The sequence below is a fragment of the Cervus elaphus genome, chromosome 5, assembly GCF_910594005.1.
Source record: "Cervus elaphus chromosome 5, mCerEla1.1, whole genome shotgun sequence".
Lineage (NCBI taxonomy): Eukaryota > Metazoa > Chordata > Mammalia > Artiodactyla > Cervidae > Cervus > Cervus elaphus.
Genome location: NC_057819.1, coordinates 3,722,168 through 3,740,054, shown reverse-complemented (window position 1 = coordinate 3,740,054; position 17,887 = coordinate 3,722,168). Strand labels below are relative to the sequence as shown.

Below are 17,887 nucleotides of genomic sequence, written 5' to 3'. Positions count from 1 at the left end.
TCTTGTTGTAGAGCAAGGGCTCTAGGGCGTGGGGGCTTCGGTGGTCGCAGCTGACAGACTAGAGCTCGGGTTCAGTAGTTGTGGTACAGAGGCTGAGTTTGCTCCACAGCATGCGGGATCTTCCTGGACCAGGGATCAAGCCCATGTCCCCTGCACTGGCAGGTGGGGTTCTTAACCTCTGGGCCACCAGGGAAGTCCCCTCCTCCTCTTCATGTTGTTCGTCGACCTGACAAGTCCCTTCCCGCCCTGATCCTCACTCTCCCCAGCTTCTGAAGGTGAAGCTTCAGCCCAGGCCTGGCGCCCAGTCGTGGGAGTGGAGCTGGAGTGGAGGCACGTCCCGCTGAGAGGCACAAATGCCCGAGCAGCTTTGTCCAGACCCTGGCATCTCCACCCCCACCCCCAGGAACCCAGCTGTTCACTCAGTCCCGCTGTGTGCCCCCTGCCCCAGGCTGGCACTCCCTGGCAGAGTCCCACCTGCCCACATGGACCCTCCCTTCCCCTGACAGGCAGGGCAGGGCCACTGCTGGGAGCTGACCCGGGTTCTGGCTCCACCTCTGCCATTGGACATGGAGCTCTTGGCCAAGGCCCGCCCCCTCATCAGGTCTTGGTTATTGGACCCGTAAAATGGGCTACAATTCCTGGGTGCTTCAGGGTCACATATAAAGGGTCTGTGCAGACTGTGGAGTTCCGTGCCATGGAGCCCTGGTGAAGCTGTGACTGTCTCACAGAGGTGTCCCCTTCAGCCTGGGCTTTTGGAAGGTGAGCTGGACAGCAGTGGAGATCTGAGGGGCACGAGAGCCTTTCCAACTACGTTAAAAAAAAAAAAACCCTGTAGGCCCCTTGCCTGTATCCCTCCCCCTGGCCCCCTGGAAGGTCATGCGGCTTTGCAGCCAGGAGGAGAGCTGGGATGGGCAGGCCCCGGCTCCATTCCTCCGGACAGGTGAGGCCTGGGGATTTCCAACCCCCTCCTTCTGAGTAAGAGTTCTGATCTGTGGCCTCCTGCCAAGATTTTGCCATTCTTTCCTGACAAAAAACAGGGCCGTTTTGTAACCTGCCTTAAAAAATCGTTTTGCTTTGTTAATAACTACCAGATGTGTACACACAGTTGTTTACAAAGAAATGGCAAACATCAGAGAGCCTTTAGCAGCGTCGCCCAAGAGCACTTCTGGCTTCCCTCCGGCCTCAAACACCCCACAGCCGCCCTCACCCCATTCCTCCGTCTGGAAGGCACCTGGTCACCCCCCACCCCCGCCACGTCTCTCAGTTGTGCCTTCAAGGGTCCCCTAGAATTTGGCTCCTGCCCCTCTAAGCCCACGTGATGGCGCCCTCCCACTTGATAATCATAGGAGTCACTTCTGCCTCCCTCACTGTAGGCGGGCTTCCCATTAGCGGAGTCAAATCAGTCCAGTGTCCCCAGGATCCCCATGACCTGCAGTGCCTGGCACCGGGCGCTCAGTAAACATTGATGAATGAGTGAACGAACAAGAAAACAAGCTTCGGGTAAACCAGCCCCTCTCTGGGCTACTTCCTTTTTAAAAAATTTGTTATTTAAAAAAAAGAATTTTTTTTTTTTTTGGCTGCACTGCAGAGCAGTGCAGGACCTTAGTTCCCCGACCAGCGATTAAACCTGGGCCTTTGGCTGAGAGCGTGGTGTCTTAACCACTGGGAATTCCTCCCCATCCTGCCCCCCACCTTTTATTTTTAAAGTGTTAAGACACAGGGATGGAGGTTGCTGAAGACACGCTCCTTCTCTAGCTCCTGAAGCGCCCCCTCCAGGTAAGGAGATTCTGTTCTCACTTCTGCATTGACTGCTGCCCTCATGGCTGAACACAAGATGCTCTCGGCCAGTTCTGGGATTCAGAGTTGCCGTGACAGCATCTGACCCGCATGTCACAGCCATGTCTGTGTAAATTCTTCGCAGTCAGAGCCTCGGAAAACCTCTGTGCTTGGGACGGAGCAGTCTTTGTTGCCTGCAAGCAAACCATGCGAGGCAGTGCTGAGGGTTAGGCCGTTGGCTCTGGGTGGTTAGAAAGGCCAGGGTCAGTGTTCATATCCACAAACCCCTTGTTTTTCGGCGAGGGACGTGAAGGTGGCAGGAGGGCCCTGGGAGTCTCCATCATGACAGCTGGGCCCAGTGAAACCTGGCATAGGGCCCCCTTGCCCTCCACACAGCCTGCCATGGTGGTGGGAACACGGCCCTGGGAAGCCAGGACCCTGAGGGCTCTCGATGTCCCTTCAACTGGGAGGCTGCACAGAGGGTGACCTGTGCAACTGGGGTGATGGGAAAGCCTACCACATCCGGGATGTGGGAATGCTCTTGGACAGGAGATGCTGTGTGATTTTTTTTCTGATGGCCCCAGGCTGTCTCCTTGGTGATGGTGAGGCAGTTTTTTTTCCCTACCAAAATTCTTTCTTTTTTTAAAGATTTTTTGATGTGGACTATGTTTTTGAGTCTTTATTGAATTTGTTACAACATTGCTTCTGCTTTATGTTTTGGTTTTCTAGCCCTGAGGCACGTGGGATTTTTAACTCCCTAGTCAGGGATTGAACTCACACCCCCTGCATTGGAGGGCGAAGTCTTAAGCACTGGACTGCCAGGGAAGTACTGGCATTCATTCAGTTTCACTCAGTCAGTTTGCTTTGCGTAGCAGCAGAGCCCCTGCTCAGACTCTGTGCTCCATCGTTCATGGTGGATGGAGGGCTGGGTCCACAGCAGGAGGGCTGGGGCCTAAAGGACCTCACCTGGCTCACCGGAAGACCCCCACCTTCCCAAGCCTCATTATGTCCTTGCCTAAAACAGGCTCTGGGAAATCAAGAAACCTCTTATTAACCAGGGAAGATGAGAGCACAGAGTTTGAGAGTGGGGAAGGGACCAGAGGCGGGCTTCTTGATGGCAAAGCACCTGGAGAGTGGGGCTCAAGGAGGCTTCCAGTCCCTGGGAAGGGCCTGGGCGGCCAGGATGCTAATGCTTGGCAGCAAGGACCCCTTTCACAGGGACGTCTGGCCACTCAATCCCGGGGACGTCACCCGAGTGGCCGGCATCCCACCCTGTGGGATAGCAGTATGGGAGCAGGGGTCCAGAGCCTGGGGCCAGGTCTTCAGAGGAACTGGGGGCCGCTGGCCTGGCCCAGCCAGAGGGCAGGGGGCAGGGGGCAGGGTGGCGGGGCAGCACACCCAGGCCCCAGTAGATGGCCTCATTGCCAACTAGAGTCAACCTCAGAGCCATAGTCAGCTTGGCAGCTTCCTGCTGGGTGCGGTCCTTCCAGCAGAGCAGGTGGTGGTCCTGACTGTGGGCTGTGGGCCTGGGAGAGCCAGCCATTGAGGAATAAAGCCTTCACTGGCCCGCTGCCGAGTCGCATTTGGGGCGCTGGAGAAGGAGGGTTGGCAGCCAACCTTCAGCTGTCCCCCTGGTGAGACGCAAAGATGGAGGAAAAGCCTGATGATGGTTCTCCTAAGGAGCAAGTCCGAGTCCAGGATGGGCGCCCTGGCATGGCAGCTCCACTCTGCACCCCAGCACGCCCACTGCAGCTCCCTCCAGCGCTGCTTGGGTCCTGGCCCCACTCAGAGCCGGAAAGAAACCAGGCTGAAAGTCGGCTGGATCACAGCGGGTGGGGGTGGGGTGGGGGATACTGGGAATTCCAGGGAGACTCGGCTCTGCGGAAGCCTGAGTGTGGCTCATCCCCCTGATGGCTGTCCCTGCCAGGGCTCACTCTCTATTTCTGATTTTCCCTCCAAAGGCGGTAGAGCCAACCTGGAGAGCTGACGCTCTGTCAGAAAAGAGACCCGCCCCCGCCAGCGCTGCCCATCCCTCTCCCCAGCCGCCTCCCTGCGCATCCCTGCAGAGCCCCTACATGCGGAGAATGGGGCTTCCCTGCTCTTCTGGCCTGAGCAGTGCTCCCTGCAGCCGGGGCTCAGGCACATTCCCCCCCAAACCAGGGCCAGGCGGGGGTGCGCCCTGGGATGGGGGGCACCTTGTCGGGAAGGACATAAGGGCAGCTTCTGCAGGCAGAACCTTTCCTCCTGGATGCCAGCTTGTCCTCAGGGTTCTCCCTGTGAACAGGGGATGGGGTGTCTGTCAGGATCTTCCCGTGGGCCCCACACCAGGCGTCCCCTTCCTGCTGGGCCACCGAGCAAGGTGGGCCCACAAGGAGCTGAGACGGCGAGGCGAGGCGAGGCGAGGCGAGGCGAGGCGAGGTGAGGTGGGAGGCTCTCCGTGGTCTCCTCCAGCACCGCTCTGCCTGGAAGGGCAGGGACAGGGCAGGGTGCTGAGGGGTCGGAGAGCTTGGGCACAGGGGCGGCGGGGTCTTCACTGTGCTGGGGACTGTCTTGAGTCCTCGAGACCCTGGATCTTCTCCTCGGAGGCCTTGTCGGGGAGCAGCACCTCTACGGTGTAGCTGATCTTCTTGGCGTGTATCAAGCTGTAGGTGTTGTCGAAGCGCAGGACGTCTGCAAAGACAGAGGAGGAAGCAGGCAAAGCGAGCCCGGCATGCCTGCCCACCTAGGTGCCCTTGGGCAGGGGGTCTCCTTAGCTGATGCTTGTGCTCACCGCAGGAGTCATAGTAACCACCAGCATGCATCAGCCCATCTATGGGCATCACATCAGTTGCTCACAGCTCCCTGAATCCTCAAAGTGGCCCCAGGGAAAGTATGATCATACCCATGTTATGGATAAGGATATAGGCTTACGGAGGTTGGTAAGACCTTCTGATGATTCCAGAGCAAGTGAGGGGAGGGACTGGGATTCCCTTATCCTGATGTTCCAACCCATCAGGGATGGGTTGGATGGGGATCCCTACTTTCCCCATCAGTCACTTTTTCATGTCTTTAAAAAAATTTATTATTTTTTAAAAATATTTTTATTTTACTTATTTGGCTGCACCAAGTCTTAGCAGTGGCATGAGAAGAATTTTCTGTGGCATGCAGGATCTAGTTCCCCGGCCAGGGATCGAACCCAGGTCTCCTGCACTGGGAACGCAGAGTCTCAGCCACTGGACCACCTGGGAGGTCCCTAAAATTTTTATTATCTTAAAAATAAACTTCTGGGTTGTGCTGTGAGCGTGCGGGATCCTAGTTTGCCAACCAGGTGGACAATGAGATCCTATTCCCGGGCTGTGTGCTCAGATAGGCATGCGGCCCTCCCATGCCTGGGCATCGTCGGGAGGGGCCCAGAGCCCAGCAGGTGGTGGGCTGTGACCCCTGCATTGGCAGTGCAGAGTCCTAACCACTGGGCCACCAGGAAGTCCCTCTTACGTCTCTTTTAGAGGCAGTTTGTTCACTGCCAAGGTCCAGCATGAATCTGGATCTGATGAGCCATCAGGTTTCTCTGTATGCACCCTTCTAATCCCTGCTTTGCCACAAAAGTAAACTAGATGTGACCGGCTCAGACGCTCAGTCATGTCCGACTCTTTGTGACTCCATGGACTGTAGACCGCCAGGCTCCTCTGTCCATGGGCTCTTCCAGGCAAGAATACTGGAGTAGGTTGCCATTTCCTCCTCCAAGAGATCTTCCTGACCCACGGATTAAATCCATCTCATGCCTCCCACATTGGCAGGCGGATTCTTTACCACTAGCGCCACCTGGGAAGCCCTGGTTGAACTCAGTCCTCTTCTCCAGGGAACATCAACCTTGGGTCTCCCTTCCCCTAGTGCTGTTGCCCGCAGAGGTGGGAGGTCAGCGATGGCCCTGGGCAACACCGCTTCTGCCAAAACAGACCAGCCCGAGAGGCCTGGGAATGGGGGACAAACACCGGGAAGGGTCACCTCCTCGGGTGGTCCACGCGGGTGGGCAGGCTGGGAGCCCTGACGCCGAGCTCGTGGCTGATTTCCAGCTGTCTCTCATTTAGCCTGTAGAGTGCGCTGAGGGGTCTTCCCAGGAACTGAGTCCACAGGGCTGCGAACCCTGCACTCCACCATGCCTCTCAGTCCCTGCACCCATGCCTGGGGGCCTCTCCTCAGATCCAGCACCTGAAGCTGATGCCCCTGGCTTCGGGGGTATCTAGGAGCTTGCACAGACCCCCACACCCACCCTGAGAGCTGGAAATAGGAGCAAACAGGGGCCAGACGGGCAAGAGGTGTCAGCTCATTTACTCCGCCATGAGGAGGAAAGCAACCCCAGTGAACCCTGTAGCTCTTACAGACGCCGGCTTCCGTGCAGGTGAGGCTCCCGTCCTCGGGCACCATGTGGGCGTTGTAGCGCTGGCTGGCCAGCACCTCTATCATCTCCCCGGCCCGCTGCCGCTCCCCCATCTTGGTCTTCAGGAAAACCCCGAAGCCGATGTCCCCTCCGTCCGATGCGTACTGCCACCTGCAGGGGACAGGGCCCCACTGACCGCCCGCTGCCTGGGCTCCGGGCCCCTCCAGACCGCGCCCAGGTGTGTGTGTGGGGGGGCCGCCGTGCCTACCTGAGCACGCAGCCCGGGAACAGGATCTCGTTGTCCACCTGCAGGGAGGAGCCTCGGCCCACGGTCGCCTGGTGGTCGTACTGCACCCTCACGTGGTTGCGCAGGTAGTAATGCTGGGGCACGTCGCCCCCATAGTTGATCTGTGGGCGAGAGTGGTGAGCGGGCACCGCCCCACGGCCATCCCCCCTCCCTCCCCGTCCTCTGGGCACCCGACCTTGGTCAGGCACTTGGGGTTGCCATCGGGGTCGGTCATGGTCCCCCCGAACTCCACAGGCAGCTGGTCGGGGCTGATGAACTTAGGCAGCTCTTGCTTCCAGTTGCCTGTGGGGACAAAAAGTGGGGCGCCATGGAGGGTCAGGGACTCAAGAGAGGGCAGTGGGGCCAAGCCCAGGAGAGACCTGATGTGTCCTATGCTGGCTCTCCTGGGCACCAACTCCTGAGAACACCCAGGCGCTCTGCATGGCCACCCAGGCCATCGTCTAGGTCCCGGAGTCTCGAATGAGTGTGCAAAGGTCACTGAGGGTTGGGGCCAAGGTCAGGGCCTGAGTAAAGAGGAGGAGCTACGGAGGAATGGAGCCTCTGGCATCAGCCTCTGCTTCCAGGCAGATGGGAAGGTGGCACAGCTGGGAGGCCGCATCACTCACCTCCCATAATCACTATCTTCCTTCGGGTCTCCTCACCCATGAACGACTTGACCAAGTTGAAGGCCACGGGGAACAGCTTGGGGGCTGGAACACACAAACTCCCTTGAGAAGCTGGACGGGATAGGACCTGGATACACAGGGTCACAGCCAAGGGCATGGGTGGGACAGAGGTTGGACAGACCTAGATGCTGCCATTTCCTGCTGTGAGACCTTCAGCTACCCACTCACCCTCTCTGAGGCTAAGCACTCCTAACTGAAAAGTGGAGATCGAATGATACAATAAATGGCTGCCTCTTCTTCCCTTGATGTAAGGCATCAGCAGTGTTGATTCCCCAGGGGTGCCTCTTCCTTTACACACTCACGGTTTGCCCCCGTTGCCTTGGCACCCTCTTGGGTGCAAGGAGGCGGCATCTGCATTAGACCTCATGTTCCACCAGGATGACTCAAGCTTACTGGGTGCTTTCTGTGGACCAGGCTCTGTGCTGCACTTTCCCCAGAGACTATCTCATGTAACCTCACAGCTATCTTCTAGGGAAGGTGCCATGTATCCCCATTTTACAGAATGGGAAAACTGAGGCTCAATGAGGTGACCTTGATTTGCTCCACAGACTTGATGGGAAGCCAGATCATCTGACCCTAGAACACATGCAGTGAGCCCTTTGTCATACAGCCGTTGCAGGCACGGACTGTTTCTACTCCATGGATTCTCCGTCCATGGACTCTCTGATGCCAGTCCCCATCCAGGTCGGTAAAGAAAATAACAGTAAACATTTAGAGACATGGCGTATTTGACATTGCTGCAGCACACAAGAGTGTGATTTGCATATTCCAAAAGAATCAGGGGAGGACTGAGCTGAACAAACAGAGACCCATTCTCCACCCAGGACGGTTTGACAGTCCGTGGTCTGGGTGGCTTCCCCGCTGTCCCCCTCCCCCATTCCTCACCCTTCCCACCCCAGGAGGTCATCCTCATCCTGGGCTCACCTCGAACAACAATTAAATTCTTCATCGTCTCTGGATAATTTGCTTCCAGAATGGCAAAAAACTGTTGGGTCAAGATGAGTCTGAGCGAGGCCAGCTTCCAACACCTCCAGCCCCTGCATTTTCTGCGGCCCCTGACGCTGCTGAGGCACAAGCCCCCCAGAGCCCCTCTCCCCGACCCCAGAAGCCCATCCCGTCTTCCCCAGGAGCATGGCCGTCATCCTCAGTGGAGCTCTTGTTCAGACTCTTCCTCCCTGGAGGGTGGATGCCCAGGTCAGCTTCACTGGCTGCTGTCTGGGGCCCCTGGGAAGTGACCCCTCGTGCATGGGCCGGAAGCTGGTGCGGGCAGTGTGGCTCCGACCTCACCTGCTGGTAAACCTCCACCGCTGGCTTCCACAGGTGTCTCAGGCTCAGCCCTTCCATGTCAAACACCATCATGGCCGTGTCGACCCTCCTGCCCAGCTGCACGGGACAGAGCGGGTACTCGGATCAGATGACGGCTCCAGCCAGGAGGACCCTCCCTCCACCGTCCTGCCCCCTCCCCCCAGCTGCCCACAGCATTTTCCAAACAGACAGAGCCCATCCAGGGTCTAAGGAGGTGCCACCTCTGAGCCTTAGCGTGGTGGCCCCCACACACTGTTCAACATTGTAGCCTGGAATGAGTTAACTGTGATTAAAGACGTCATTTGTTCACTGGTCATCTTCACACACAGTAGTACACTTGTCAGCCAGTGATGCAGCCCCACAGGTGAGTCCAAGCCAGAACTGCTGGGGGGGGGCTGTGTGGCTTTGAAAATGTTAGTCGCTCAGTCGTGTCCGACTCTTTGAGTCCAAGGACTGCAGCCCAACAGTCTTCTCTGTCCATGGGATTCTCCAGTCAGGAATATTGGAGGGGGTTGCCATTCCCTCCTCCAGGGGGTCTTCCCAACCCAGGGATCGAACCTGGGTCTCCCTGCATTGCAGGCAGATTCTTAACCATCTGAGTCACCAGGCCTTGGGTGGATTTTTAATCCCTCTGAGCCTTACTTTTTTCCTCTGTAAGATGGGGATAATTCCAGGCCCTGAGAGATCTGCTGTGAGGATTCAACAAAGCCAGTGTCTGGCACTTGGCCAGTGCCTGTTAAATCTTAACAGATACCAGTGTCATCCCTTTAACTGCTGGCTCCGATTGGGAACATCTGTGAAGTGGAAGACACTGCCTTGAGACTATAAGTGAGCCATCTTACAAGAGAACACACATGTGTTTGAACACATGTGTTCAAACCAGGCACGACACACAGCATTAGGTAATTCTCTCCTGCCTGCCACACATCTCTGTGGGGGGTCTATTTTGCGTCCTGCTCTGTGCCAGACGCTGGGGACGCAGGCCCTGTCCTCGTGTGGAGTCCCATGAGGACACATATATATTAGCCATAATATCCCACAGTGCCATAACAGCTTTAGACACTTAAGACTCACAAAACCAACCCGGCCACACTTGGCATTAGATTCCCTCTGAAGGCTAGTGACCAGGAAACGCAGAGTCAGGGGCCAGGAGAAGACCTGCAAAGGTGGGTGTGGTCCTTCTTGGCTTAAAGAAGCCCCGTGCCCCACATTTTTTGGCGGTAACTCCCTAGGGGCACCAGGGATGTGCTCAGATTCAAGGGTCACCAGCTTTTGGGGATGTCCAAAGCAATGGCTCCCCCATCAGGTTTCATAGTTACACAATCAAGGGGCATCCTTTCTGTAAGCAAAGCTGACCACCCACTGTTCCCAGGGATCCGGGGGAACAGTGCGAGAGGATTCATAGCACCAAGGTCAGCATCTCACCCAAGGGCGGAGGGGAAGGGCTTTGGCCAGCCTTGGTGCCCAGCAGCAGAGAACGGCACGCACGTGGTAGACGCTGGTGCAAGGGTGACTGCAGGAGAAGCAGAGCCCAGTGGTGCTGCAGGCTAGGGAGGAGCGGGTGCCTCTCTAGTGGGTCCTGGCACCACCCTTTAGACAGACTGGCCCCACCACGTGCCCTCTACCCGCTCGCATACCTTCTGACTCTGCTGTTCACACTCGTGCAAAAGCAACTCGCAGACTCTGATGCGCTTCCGGATCAGCTCCTGCTTGGAGGCTGACAGCAGGAGGCCCCTGGGGTCCATGGTCCCGATGATGTCGAACCACACGGGGCAGCCCTCGTAGTCATAGCCGCACAGGCCACCGGCGTCGTACCGCTGGACCACCTGGACGTGGGGCGAGGGCCCGGCTCGAAGCAGCCCACCAGGCCGGGTCCCCGCTCCCTCGGGCAGCTGGACGTGGTGGGTGAGTTGAGGGGCCGGCAGTGGCCTGGGGGACCCCGCGTGGGCTCACCTCTGAGGGCTTCCACTGAAGGATGTTGTCCAGGTCCTGCAGCTTGCGGAACTCCACGTGCTGCGGAGGCACAGCTGGGCCTGAAGACTGCCTGCCCCAGAGGTCACAGGCCACGCCCCTCCGCCCACGGGCACCAGGATCCTGCCAGAGCCACCCCAGGGGCACCAACACAGGACTGGGGGTGGGAGCGCCAGGACGAGGGCTGTGGGGGACCCGGGTCTGAGGCAGAAAGGGATGGAGGGGTAAGGAAGAAGAGACACAGGACAGGACTGGGCGAGAGGCCCCGGCCTTTGTCGATAATCCCTGGGGATAACTCCTGGGGTGCAACGTGTAGGAGACAGGATGCTCATGAGCACAGGGTCTCACCTTACGGAGCATGTCCTCTGATTTCTGCAGGTCAAAGTTCCGGGCTGCAAGAAGAAGGCGGTGTGGTAAGAGGAGGCTGGAGGCAGAATGCAGCATTAAGCCATTCTCTGACAGCTCATGAAGAGACAAGCTCCGTGGGCGAGGAGGGTATGCTTTCCTGATGTTCCAGGAATACATTGGGGGGCCTGGAAAGTTTTTTTTTTTTTTAAAAAGCAAGGGTCTTTAATCCTCTCGAAGACTGTGGAAGGCTCCTGATTTCATTTTCCAGGCCTTTAAAAAAAAAAATTTATTGAAGTATAGTTGATTTGTAATGTTGTATTAATTTCTGCTCTACAGCAAAGTGATCCAGTTATACATACAAAGTGATCCAGTTATACATACATATATATTCTTTTTCATATTCTTTTCCATTATGATTTATTACAGGATACTGAATATAGTTCCCTGTGCTATACAGTACCCAGGCCTTTATTTTTAAGTTATTTATTTATTTGGCTGTGCCGGGGCTTAGTAGCAGTACACAGGCTTTTCAGTCTTTGTTGCAGCGTGTGGGATATTTAGTTGTGGCATGCGAACTCTTAGTTGCGGCATGTAGGATCTAGTTCCCTGATCAGGGATCGAACCAGGGCCCCCTGCATTAAGAAAGAGCTCAGAGACTTAGCCACTGAACCACCAGAGAAATTCCTCCAGGCCTTTTAAACTTGTTCACTCTAGAGCTGATCTAGCCTGCAATATTTAACATCCCCCAGGGAGCAGAGATGCTCCTGGTATTAGGAGTGGTAAGGGCATGGGCTTCGGAGTCAGATTTGAGCTTAAACTCCAGTTTTGTCCTTTTATTTGCTCTGCAACCATGGGTAAGTCACTTCCATTCTCTGAGCCTTAGTTTATCTGGGACTATCATTTTAAGAGTTATTCAAAGGATGTCATGAAGGACTTTTGTCTTATAAATAAAATTTGAACCTTTTCTGATGCCCTTTTCTGCACTGAGATAGCCATACAACTTCTTATCCTTAACTCCATTAATGTGTTTGTTGACACTGATAGGTTCTCCTTTCTTTTCTTTTTTTTGGCTGCATGACTTGTGGGATCGTCCTGACTAGGGATCAAACCAGTGCCCCCTGAAGTGGAATCTCTAAGTCTAACCACTGGACCACCAGGGAATTCCCTGGGTTTTCTGATGTTGAACTCTTCTTGCATACCCAAGATAAACTCTCCTTGGTACTGTCGCATAATTTTAATACCTTCTTGGATTCTGTTATGTAATATTTTATTTAGACTTCTTTACATCTACATTCGTAAGTGAAATGAGCCTAGAATTTCCTTTTATTGTCCTTAGCTAGCTTGGGAATCAAATGTACCCAAGCCTCATAAAATAAATCTCACTCTTTCATATATTTGAAAACAACTCAAACAATTTGTATACTGAGAAATTAGCTAGTCTTAGAACTGGAGAAATTCACCTGCAAAGCCGTTTGTGGTCTGAGTTTGGAGGGGAGGGGACGTTTTTATTAACATTTAAATGTCTTTCATGTTTACTGATCTACTGAGGGCTTTCTTTTTCTTCTTCCAGGAATGTATCCATTTCATTTAGATTTTCAAATTTGTTAGTGCATAATCATACCTGATATTCTTTTATTGGCTTAAAAAAAAATCTCTGTGAGATGTCTCTAGGAGATTTTTCTACTGAGAACCTGAGAATGGCTTCTGGTCCTATAGACAGTGGTCTGAACACTGCTGCTGGGTCCTCAGAACATTTTTACTATATGTCAGGCTGGGAGTACGGGCAGGCACAATCCCTGCCCTCGAGGAGCTGGCATCCCAGAGGGAGAGAAGCACCCAGACGAGGGATGGGGAGAAAGGAAAACAGAGGAATCGGCCTGAGAGGGTCAGGAAGGCTCCTCTGCATATAGCTGAGCTCAGCCCTGGCCTTTGGTCCTGTCTGGAGCCTGTGATGCTGGGAGGAGAGCTGAGCTGAAGGGGGCAGAGCTGCATCAGCAGATCTGCGTTGTGAAGGGGAGGCGCCAGATGCCTGGCACCCTCTTCCTATCTTAGGTCCTTTTCCTTCCCCTGACCCAGCCACCTACAGTGCATACATTTCACTCTTTTATCTAAGACCCAAGAGGTACCTGAAAAGCTGATTTTTAAACCCAAAAGGATTCAGAGGAGGAGGAGAGAGGTCTGAGGCTGTATCAGGTGGCTTTAAGAAATCTACCGTCCCCAGAATGGTCCAGATGAACCTATTGGCGGAGCAGGAATAGCGGTGTAGAGAACGGACGTGTGGACACAGGGGAGGGGCGAACTGAGAGGGCAGCACTGACATATAGACACCGTGAAACAGCGAGTGGGATGCTCGGTGCCCTCTGATGACCTAGAGGGGTGGGATGGGGGTGGGGGGAGGGAAGGTCAGGAGGGAGGGGATGCATGTAACACAGAAACGATTCACTTGTTGTACGGCAGAAACTAACACAGCATTGTAAAGCAATTATACTCCAAGTTAAAAAAAAAAAAGAAAAGAAATCTACTGTTCCAAGTCCTTTTTTAGCTTGGGTGGGGGAAAAGACATTAAAATGACATTAAAAATGAAATAGAAACTGCCCCAGCCAAGAGGGCCTAAAGAGACAAGACAAGAAAATGGAATGTGGTGTCCTGGATGGGATCCCGGAATGGAAAAAAACTAAGCAAATCTAAATAAAACACAGATTTCAATCACTAATTACATAGCAATAATGGTCCATTAATCGTCACAAACAATCATATGAAAGTAAAGTGTTAATATGCAGCATCTATGGGAACTTTCTGCACTATCTTCACAATTTTTCTGTAAATCTTTTTAGAATGGTTCTAAAAATAAAGTTTGTAAAAAAACAATAATTTGAAAAAACACAGTCAAATGAAATAGAACAAAAGGGAGGTCTTCCTCTGTGCTGGCTCTGTGTACGCCCATGACCTCAGGTCTGACTCACAGCATCTTGAAGGTAGAGACCAGTATTACACAGACCAGGAAAGTGAGGCAACTTGTATGGGCACCCTGCTAGCAATCACTGTTCTGTCTGATTCCACCCTGGCTTCTGACTTCTCTCTTGGCTCAAGCTCAAAAGCCATTCCATGGGGTATGCTGAGATGACGTGAATTTTTTCCCCTAAGTTCTAGGGTGGTTTCTGTCGTTCTAACTATTCTGCACTACTGCGGCAATTCCTAGAGGAAATTCCTCCTCTGCCTTTAATTACACCCACTCTATGAATGTTCCCTGGGCACGTGGTGTCAGATCTCTAAATGAATGACACTTGAAGCCCTGTCTTCAAGAAACTGGAAACAGACCCAATGGCAAAGCCTGAAGACAGTTCAGTGGTATTTACTCAAGACTTGGCCAGGCCTGTCATCCTGAGAACTTCCCAGGTGTTACCTCTAACCTCACCTCACCCTGTTGCCCACCCATGCCAGGCACTACACCCTCTCATTTAATTCATAACAACCCTTGGGGAGGTAGCCTCATGCCCACTTTATGGATGAAGAAACTGAGGCTCCGTAGGATTTTTGTGCTGTGCTAATTTGGATGGGAACTGAGATTCCAGCTCACTCTTCAGGGCTGTCCCCCAAAGTCTCCCACCTGCTTTCCTGAAGCCACTCCCACCCCACCCCCGCCCCCGTCAGCCTCCACTGACTGCAGCTGGCCTCACCTCGGAGCCAGCGCAGGAGGAAGTGGTCATCAGCCTTGGGCAGTGTGGGGAGCAGGTCCTGAAGGTTGTCCCGGAACTGAGGGAGGGGATAGAATGGTCAGAGGCGCTCCCACAATCCCAACCCTGTCCCAGACCTTCCCAGCCTCAGTCTGCTGGTCAGCCCTGCCCAGGGACCCTGCAGAGTTAGCAGCACATGCCCAGGTTGCAACCTGGGAATGGGCCAGCCCTCAGCCCACCATGGCAGGAAGAGTTGGATCCTTCTCAAACCTGAGGGGTTCTTTGCCCCACAAGACCCTTGTTCTGTAGGTTCGAGGGAGGGTTGTGCCATCTCTGTTTTTGCAAACATCCCCGGTGAATCTGATGCAGGCCCACCAGAACATTCTGGAGATGTTGCCTGGATATTGCATCATGAGGGTCTGGATTTGGAAGCAAGTAGCTTAACTTCTCTGAGCCTCAGTTTCCTCATCTGTGAAGTGGGGATAATGATACATATGTGCCAGTCAAAGGAGTTTGTGAAGGTAAAGCCTTTAGCTTCAGGCCTGGCTTGTGGCAGGTGCCAGATACACGTGAGGATCACAAACTAGGAGCCTCAAAAGAAACCCTTCCCCAGAGTCTGAAACTGCCTTTTCACAGGCTTCAGGTGGGAGCCACGGTTGTGATTGGAGAAGGAAATGGCAGCCCACTCCAGTATTCTTGCCTGGAGAATCCCATGGACAGAGGAGCCTGGTGGGTTACAGTCCATAGGGTCGCAAAGAGTCAGACATGACTGATCGACTGAACAACAATGGTTGTGATACCCTTATGCCCTCCGCCCTGTCACCCCGAATTCACAGTTTCTAGTCGCTGGCCATTTGCAAACCGATTTTTTTTTTCTTGGCCATGCCACAGGGATGTGGGATCTTAGTTCCCTGACCAGGGATTGAACCCAGGCCACAGCAGTGGGTCCTACCACTGGATTGCCAAGGAATTCCTGGCAAACAATTAATGCTGTAGCACCTAAGACCTCCTCATGGTTAAGACACTACCAGGTGAGTCCCAGACTTCCCTGGTGGCTCAGACGGTAAAAGTGCCTACAGTGTGGGAGACCGGGGTTGGGATGATGTCTTGGAAAAGGAAATGGCAACCCACTCCAATACTCTTGCCTAGAAAATCCCATGGACGGAGGAGCCTGGGAGCCTACAGTCAGTCCCTGGGGTCGCAAAGAGTCGGAGGCGACTGAGCGACTTCACTTTCACTTTCAGCTTCAGGTGAGTCCCATCGGATTGTCTTGATAGCACCAATCCCCTCCCCCGACCATTTCCCTTTAATGAAAACATTAACAATAGGGAGAAGGCTTGGGGCCTGCGGATTCAGAAAGCCACAGAGAGAAACCAAACAAAGGTTGCAATCTGGGCAGGAGACCTGGGCGGCTGTCTGCCCAAGGCTGCCTCAGTGCAAAAGGCAGGACCATCCTCCTCCACCTTCCTCACGGGACAGGGCTCGGTGGCCGGGCGCCGGCAGAGCTGGGCTGAGTCGCAGAGAGGCCCAGAGATGGGGGCTCCTGGCCCAGGTGGGTGCCCAGCTCCCTGGACAACCTGTGCGCTGAAGCCACCAACTGGACACCGCTCTCCAGGGTCCCCTTTCGCGGCTGTGCCCCGGGGCTGCTCGGCCCCTCCCCAAGCCTCCCCGACGCCCTCGAAGCTCCTCACCTGGGTCAGAGCCTCCTGCTGCGGGGGGCTCAGGTCCCCAACTCGGCCGCTCATGGTGCCCTGAGCGCCAGTGTCCAGGACTAGTCTGCCCGCCCCGCCGCCTGGCCTGTTTTTGCCGGGCTTCGGATGTTGGTCCCGCCCCCACGCCCTGGAGAGCACCCCTCCTTCCCCGCCCCGTCCTGCCAGCTTTGCGCCCCAGCTCAGGGACTTTTCCCACAGTCGCTAAGACACACCCTACCCGGGGCAGGGAGGTGACCGGCCCCAGAGGGATCCCAGAGCACAGACTCCAGGCGGGGGTCGGGGGATGGGGAGGGCCACCAGGCTCCTCCCACCTCCTGGCGACCTCATCCCAGGGGCTCCCACAGGGTCCCAGGGACAGGCAAGACAGGGGGGCATCAAAGACACGTGGGCAGCTTTCAGGGATCACACCAGATCTCCTTCCCAACAAACTTAATAAATTTAGTTCACCCCTCCAGGTGGTCCCATGCCTTTCTGCCAACCTTCCCCTGGTCTTGACCACAGGCTGGGCACTTGCCAGTGCTCCCTAGCCCAGATGCAGGATGGTTTCAGCCTTCAAGATAGCCTGGAGGAGGGGCTTCCCTGGTGGTCCAGTGGTTAAGACTTCCCTCTGCTGAAGGTTCCATTTCTGGTTGGGGAACTAGGATCCCACATGCCCTGAGGTTTGGCCAAAAAAAAAAAAAAAGATAGTCTGAAGGATTACATAAGGCAACCCAGGATGTGTTCCTAATCATAGTTATTACTGTTGAGACTGTCACCAGAGCAATGACCTGCTGGGGTAGAGAGCTAAAAATGCACCCTCCCTCCCCAGAGTGAGCTCCTCAGCCCAAAGGCTGGGAGTGGGAGGTGGCAGTGGACAGATGGCAGTCCCCAGCGGGTGGCGGAGGAGTTGGGAAGCCCAAGGTGCTGGGCAGCTGACACAGGTGTCCAGGGCAGCATCCGAGAGCCAGGCAGAGGTCACCAGGGACGGTGAGAAAACCCAGGTTGCCTGGGCAGGAATTTTCGAGGGAGAGGAGCAGGTGGGAGGTGAAGGTGAAGAGGGTGGTTAGTCTGGTCACTGGAACCTTTACCCTCTGTCCTCACTTGGGGTCAAACCACGTTCTGCGCCTCGCTAGCCAAGCTGGTGGCCACCAGCCGTGTGTGGTCCAGCATTGGGAACGTGGCTTGTCGCTAGTGCAAATGGAGATGAGCTGTAACTATGAAATGCACACCAGATTTTGAAGACAACAGTCCCCAAAATGAAATGAAATAGTTCATTCATTAATTGTTGTACAGATTACATGTTGAAATGATATTTTTTGATATATTGGGTTAATATATTGTTAACATTAATTGCACCATTTTTTTCACTTTTTAATCATCTATAATTTTTTAATTAATAAACTTATTTTTAAGGGCAGTTTTGGATTCACAGCAAAATTGAGCAGAAAGTAGTGTAGAGAGCTCTCATATACCCACTGTCCCCTCGCCCCACAGCCTCCCAACTGTGGACACCCCCCACCAGATGGGACATTTATTACAATCAATGAATCTACAACGTTATCACCCATAGTGTACATTAGGGTTCACTCTTGGTGTTGTACATGCTATGGGTTGGTCAAATGTATAATGACATAGTCACCATTGTCGTATCATAGAGAGTAAGTTCACAAGCTCACAACCCTAAAAGTCCTCTGAGCTCTCTACCTTTTCTGTTTTTACTTTTTAAGAATGTGATGACCAGAAAATTTAAGATTACATGTGTGACTCACATTTGTGGCTTGCATTATATTTCA

General features: G+C 54.1%; 1 protein-coding gene and 1 long non-coding RNA gene across 4 annotated transcripts; one reads left to right on the top strand and one right to left on the bottom strand.

Annotated features, from left to right (window-relative positions):
• Positions 1–1,373: 1,373 nt before the first annotated feature.
• LOC122693674 lies at positions 1,374–9,051 on the top strand. Its single transcript, XR_006340964.1, has 3 exons — positions 1,374–1,776; positions 7,654–7,789; positions 8,426–9,051. It is a non-coding gene; the product is annotated as an uncharacterized LOC122693674 (long non-coding RNA).
• LOC122693671 (SEC14-like protein 4) lies at positions 3,060–16,250 on the bottom strand. Of its 3 annotated transcripts, none has more exons than XM_043901344.1 (13): positions 16,095–16,250; positions 14,407–14,482; positions 10,730–10,773; positions 10,364–10,423; positions 10,048–10,236; positions 9,485–9,568; positions 8,393–8,488; positions 8,030–8,090; positions 7,046–7,129; positions 6,616–6,722; positions 6,402–6,541; positions 6,135–6,304; positions 3,060–4,446 (listed from the first exon to the last, which is right to left on the bottom strand). In XM_043901344.1, exons 1-13 carry the CDS (start codon positions 16,146–16,148, stop codon positions 4,307–4,309), a joined length of 1,305 nt encoding a protein of 434 aa, XP_043757279.1. In that variant the 5' UTR covers positions 16,149–16,250; the 3' UTR covers positions 3,060–4,306. The 3 variants fall into 3 exon arrangements, with proteins under 3 accessions (XP_043757279.1, XP_043757280.1, XP_043757281.1); XM_043901345.1 differs by having other exon boundaries at positions 9,494–9,568; XM_043901346.1 differs by lacking the exon at positions 9,485–9,568.
• Between the last annotated feature and the right edge of the window lie 1,637 nt (positions 16,251–17,887).